At 40.7% G+C, this 6321-nt stretch overlaps 1 protein-coding gene across 5 annotated transcripts in view; it reads left to right on the plus strand.

Moving 5' to 3' along the window:
• TBC1D31 (TBC1 domain family member 31) overlaps positions 1-6321 on the plus strand; it is a 75690-nt gene that overhangs the window by 25862 nt on the left and 43507 nt on the right. For all 5 annotated transcript variants that reach the window (XM_017530725.2, XM_017530722.2, XM_017530720.2 and 2 more), the window contains 2 exons: positions 1919-2078; positions 5095-5295. In XM_017530725.2, coding sequence (XP_017386214.1) covers positions 1919-2078; positions 5095-5295 — 361 coding nt within the window. The remainder of the gene's footprint in view (positions 1-1918; positions 2079-5094; positions 5296-6321) is intronic.

Here is a 6321-nt window from a genome sequence, read left to right on the forward strand (position 1 = left end):
ATCTCGGCTCACCGCAACCTCCGCCTCCCAGGTTCAAACAATTTTCCTGCCTTAGCCTCCCGAGTAGCTGGGATTAATAGGCATGCGCCACCATGCCTGGCTAATTTTGTATCTTTAGTAGAGATTGGTTTCTCTATGTTGGTCAGGCTGGTCTCGAACTCCCAACCTCAAGGTGATCCGCCCACCTGGGCCTCCCAACGTACTGGGATTACAGGTGTGAGCCACTGTGCCCGACCAAATCCCCAAGTATTTTAGCCTGTCACCGTTGACATGTTTTAATGCATTGCAGTTGTCATTCTTAGAGATGTTCAGTTCTCTCATCTTTGACTAGTAGGATCCTCTTTGAGTTGGCTTTGGCATCCTTTTAGTACAGCTCCAGTTGCCTGTGATAGCTTTCGTGCTTTCTGGTATGACAAGATGTTCCAAGCTTACCTTGTACAATTCCTGCCCTAACCCTGGAATTAGCCATTTCTCTAAAGAGTCTAGGTTCTTTTTGTGGGAAATGGTATTTCAAGACCCTAATCTGGATGCTAGGGGTTCTCATTTTGACTGGGCCGATCATTGCTTCTAGCCTTGTTAGGGGAAAGAGCTACGAAATTGATGTTAATTCCTCTCTTCTCTTACCCTGTTCTTCTAAGTCATCAGTAAATCCCATCAACTCAACCAAACTGTATATCGAATTGGTCAATTCGTTTTTATTCTTTGCTGTGGTTATTACCCTAATCCAAGCTACTCTAGCCTCTTTTAGACTGCTCTAATAGCCTTTTTATTTGTTCTCCCTGTTTGCAATCTCATTTCCTATAGTCATTCTCTGCACAGCAGATAAAGTGGTTTTTGTAAATCAGTAAGTCAGATCATGTCACTTTCCTATTTAACCTCCTTCATCACTTAGAGTAAAATCTAACCCCCAACTCCTAATTTCCCCTGAGGCCTTCTGTCATCTGGCCTAGGCCTTCCGCACTTCATCTATTTCCTTCCTCTTGGTCTGCTCTAGCCACATCTGAGTGTAGCAGTGTGTTTCATATAGCAGTGCACTTGAGTAACCTCGTAACTATTCCAGCCAGTCTGGAATACCAATCAAGATAAAATTCTTCCTCCAGATCATCCCGTGACTGGCCTATTTCTGTCATTCAGGTAGCAGATCGGATCCTTTCCCAGCTGTCATCACTTTTTTTATAGTTCTGTATAGAACTTATCACCAGCTCTGATCAAGTTAATCTATTTTTTTGCCTTCCTCTAGACTGAAAATCCTGTAAGAGCGGGATTACTTGACTTGTACAGTCTTAACTGACTGTGTCCCTGGCTTCTGGAACCATAGCTGGCTTATAGCAGACACTTGAAACATAATCATAGAATTATCACACTTTTTAAAAATTAAAGTCCTTTACAAGTTTTTGTTGAATAAATGAGCAATGGTCCTGCAAGTCAAAACAACTTAGTCTTTTTGTACTTTATTAAGGTAGGTTTCTTTGAGCAGGAAGAAAGTTTGGGCTGTTTTGTTTTTTCATATAGCCATCTGCCATCAATTCTGTATAACTGTATGTGAAATATAGAAAGTTGGAATAGTGGTAAGTGACTTTGAGATTATGCTATAAAATGTAGGTGTTAGGTAGAAAACCCACAATCAGGTCATTAAACAAATGTTTGTTAAACTGGTGCCTTACAGCACAGTAGGCAAAAAAATATATACTATAAATCTGAGCTGTCCATGCAATTATTTAAATGAATACAAATTAAATAAAATTTAAAAATAATGTCCTCATTAGCATTAGCCACATTTCAGGTGCTCAATAATCACGTGTGACTAGTGTGACCATATTGGATAGCATAGATACAGCACATTTCTGTCATCACAGAAAGTTCTTTTGGATAGTGCTGCTATAAACAGCTGAACCTGTTTTACTTTTTTGTTGCATAGAGATGGCCGAATCCTGGCTGCTGGAGGCAAGTCAAATCATCTTCATTTGTGGTGCTTGGAAGCTAGACAGCTCTTTAGAATTATCCAGATGCCCACTAAAGTTCGAGCCATTCGCCATCTAGAATTTCTTCCTGATAGTTTTGATGCTGGTTCTAATCAGGTTAGTAACATAAATGTAGGGCACTGTACTTTTAAAGAAAGAATGAATACATCTCTGAACTGTATTAACTCTTAATTATTTAACTTACACCGTGGCTGTTAACGAGAATTTGAAATTATAAATATATTTTTGTGAAGAGTCTAGAATTGAAAAAAAATTCAAAATCTTGTATTCTTTATACTATTGACAGTTTGCCCTTTTTATAAAATCAACATACTATAAATCTATATTGTACTTTATGGTTTGTAGTGAGCTTTATTTAGCAGGTTATTTTTTATTTGATCCTTAATTCTTTGAGCATAGGCAGGAAAGGTATTCTCCCCATTTTACAGATTATAACACTAATACCTAGAAACATGGACTTACCAACATTCCTATTTATTGTAAGGATTAAAGATTGGACTAGACCTAAAAGTTTTTCATTGTGTTGTTCTTCTGTTTACCCTAACTGGTTGCTCACTCCTGTGAAACATGTTTTTATCAGTATCTTTCCTTAGTTTACAGAGCACTTCTTCCCCATCCGCCTCCACTTATTCCTTTTTAAGAGTTGAGTTCTGTCAAACCTTAACTTCCTTATTTCAAATAGACTGTCATAGATTTTGTATTTTAAGAGATTAGATATATGTTTTATGTATGTATGTATACATGTGCATGTATGTATGTATCATGTCTATTTTACTTATGTTTTTGATTAGGTAATATATTCACATGGTTGAAAACATAAAATGGCATACAATGGGAAGTCTGGCACGCCTTTCTACCATTTGTCTAGTTGTTCACCCCCCTCCCCATATACACTGTTGTTATGTCTAGTGTTATGTTCTTCCTGTTATTTTATACAGCCTTGTACCTTTTGATCTTTGCTTTTTGTTGTTGTTTTGAGACGGAGTCTAGCTCTGTGTCCCAGGTTGGAGTGCAGTAGTGCAATCTCAGCTCACTACAACCTCAGCCTCCCAGACTCAAGCGATTCTCCGCAGTCTCCTGTGTAGCTGGGACTACAGGCATGCACCACCATGCTTGGCTAATTTTTGTATGTTTAGTAAAGATGGAATTTAACTTTAAATATTATTGGCCAGGGCGGTCTCGAACTCCTGACCTCAAGTGATCCACCCGTCTCAGCCTCCCAAAGTGCTGGGATTATAGATGTGAGCTGTTGCACACAGTCTACATTTTATTCTTAAATTGGAAATTTTTCTATATCAATGCAGAACTTCTTTCTTTTTTACAGGTGCGTAGTGTTGCAGTTTATTTTTTTAAACAGTCTCCTATTGGCACTTAACCTGTTTTTAGTCCTTTTCTATTACAAATACTACTGCACTGAATAACTATTCACAAGTGTCATTTCACACATCCTTTTTGTAGGATAAAATCCCAGAGTTGAAATAGTGGCTTAGAGGTTATGTGCATCTGTAATTTGGGTAGATCTTGCCCAGATGACTTCCAGAGGAGTTGCATCAACTGCAGATGAGGGGCTTTGCTTTCTACAAGCCAACCAACAGAAGAACTTTATAGAGTTAACCTCCAAACTGCCTTTTACAGTCTTTCATATGATAAGTGACATCAGCATTTCAAGCAATCACATGGTGGCATCACTTACCAGCCAGTGGCACTGGGAAGAGAACCTGCACTTAGACGAGGCAGCACGGGGGTTTACTTGCTTAAACTTTTTAAGTACATGTTTCTAGTTTTTGAAATTATGAGTTAAAATTTAAGCTATTTTTCCCCCTTAAAAGACTAGCTTCCCTCCTACCCCTCCACTACCCTTGCAACTCACAGCCTCTCCATTCTCCAAATGTTAGTTACAATATTTGCTGAAAACAGGCAGACAGTAGCGAGCCTCAGTGGGAGTGACAGGTTTGTGTGGGGACAGCAGGACTGATGTTAGCTCCGACTAGCTATGGAAAGGTACAGGAAGGCAACCCCTCCACCCTCCTTGTTTCTGATAGCCCTTGTGGTAAAAGTTAGGAACTGTCTTAGTCTGTTTTGTGCTACTGTGCTGGAATACCACAGACTGGGTAAGTTATAAGCAACATAAGTTTATTTCTCATAGTTCCGGAGGCTGGGAAGTCGAAGATCTAGAGGTTGGCATCTTTTGAAGGCCTTTGTTCTCTGTCATAATATAGCAGAAGGCATCATATGGGTGAGAGAGGGAGGGAAGAATGGGGGGGACAAGAAGGAGCCAAACTCATCCTTTTATACCAAACCCACTCCCACAATAATACCATTAATCCTTTCATGAGGGCAGAGCCCTGATGCCCTGATCACCTCTCATTGGGCCCTATCTGTCAGCACTGTTGCATTGAGGATTACGTTTCCAATACTTGCTTTTGGAGAGACACATTAAAATTATGGCATTGTCTAATCCTCTCTGTTCCCCATATATGTCGTCAGTGGGCATGATCTGCCTGTGGCAAAGGAAGATTCTTTGGGCGCCTTTCCATAGTCCACCACGATGAGTTCCTTGCTGATTCTGGTTAGAGCCAGGGCATAATCAACATGTGCCATAAGTTGTGATTTTAAAATATATAATATCAGGCTGGGCACAGTGACTCACACCTGTAATCCCAGCACTTTGGGAGTCCGGGATGGGCGGATCACCTGACTTCAGGAGTTTGAGAGCAGCCTGCCCAACATGGTGAAACCCCATCTCTACCAAAAATACAAAAGTTAGCCAGGTGTGGTGGTGCACACTTGTAATTCCAGCTACTCGGGAGGCTGAGGCTGGAGAATCGCTTGAATCCAGGAGGTGGAGGTTGCAGTGAGTGGAGATCATGCCATTGCACTCCAGCCTGGGCAACAAGAGCGAAACTCCATCTCAAAAATGATAATAATAATAAAATAAAATATATAACATCTTACTGAGAATGGAATTTTCCCTAGGTGTCCCCCTCAAAATACACACACACACACACACACAAACGTTGCATACATATAAAGACGTGTATATAGTTTGACTTTCAGACATTTGACTATCACGTGTTTTTAGGAATTTATGGGTTGTTTTCCCTACTCTTAGGTTCTTGGAGTACTAAGTCAAGATGGTATTATGAGATTTATCAATACACAGACTTGTAAACTGCTCTTTGAGATTGGGAGCCTTGATGAAGGAATTAGCTCATCAGTAATTAGCCCACATGGACGGTACATTGCATCTATTCTGGAAAATGGAAGTCTAAACATATACTCAGTTCAGGCTTTAACACAAGAAATAAATAAGGTATGTATGATCAAGTAATCAACATCAGCTTTGTAAAAACACTTAACTATTGTATCATCAAGAATAAAATCCTGGTGCTGCTCTTTCTAACTTAGCTGGAACTTACCATTTTTCTGGGTGTGTTTTGTTGCTCTGACTCCCAAAGCCGCATCTCTGGCCTTGATTTGTCACATATGCTCCATTCTTAAATTGCTGCCTTTCTGGGGGACATCTCTGTTTGATGTCTCTCTCTCATTTAAGGTGTTACTTGTTATCTCCTTCCCATGAGTTCTTCAATCCTGGTTTCTTCATTTTTGTCTCACGTTTTCTTCCCGTCTTGTACGCTAGAAACCTTGAAGCTCTGTGACTTCCTATCCCTTAATTTCCTAAATCCAGTCAATACTAAGTCATGTAACTTCTTAAATTTGAAGTATCTATAAATGTGCTGCCTGTTCTCCACCTCCATAATTGCTATCCTTGTATTGGTCTTCATTAGCTACTCTAGACTAATAGTAATTTAAAGAAATATCTTAAACTTAGGCTGGGCATGGTGGCTCATGCCTGTAATCCCAGCACTTTGGGAGGCTGAGGCAGGTGGATCACCTGAGGTCATGAGTTGGAGACCAGCCTGACCAACATGGAGAAACCCTGTCTCTACTAAAAATACAGAATTAGCTGGGCGTGGTAGCGGGTGCCTATAATCCCAGCTACTTGGGAGGCTGAGGAAGGAGAATTGCTTGAACCCAGGAGGCAGAGGTAGCGGTGAGCTGAGACCAAGCCATTGCACTCCAGCCTGGGCTACAAGAGTGAAACTCTGCCTCAGAAAGAGAGAAAGAGAGAGGGGGAAGGAAGGGAGTGAGGGAGGGAAGGAAAGGAAAGAAAAAGAAAGATCTTAAACTCGAAGGAAGGAAGGAAGGGAAGGAGGGAGGAAGGGAGGGAAAGAAAGGAGAGGAGGGGAGGGGAGGGAGGAAAGATCTTAAACTCGGCCCTCAGTGCCTGCCATGCCCATCCTTCCATCTTCTAAAATAATTCATTATCATTTCTTTT

This window comes from Cebus imitator, unplaced genomic scaffold, assembly GCF_001604975.1.
Source record: "Cebus imitator isolate Cc_AM_T3 unplaced genomic scaffold, Cebus_imitator-1.0 Scaffold68, whole genome shotgun sequence".
Classification (NCBI taxonomy): Eukaryota; Metazoa; Chordata; class Mammalia; order Primates; family Cebidae; genus Cebus; species Cebus imitator.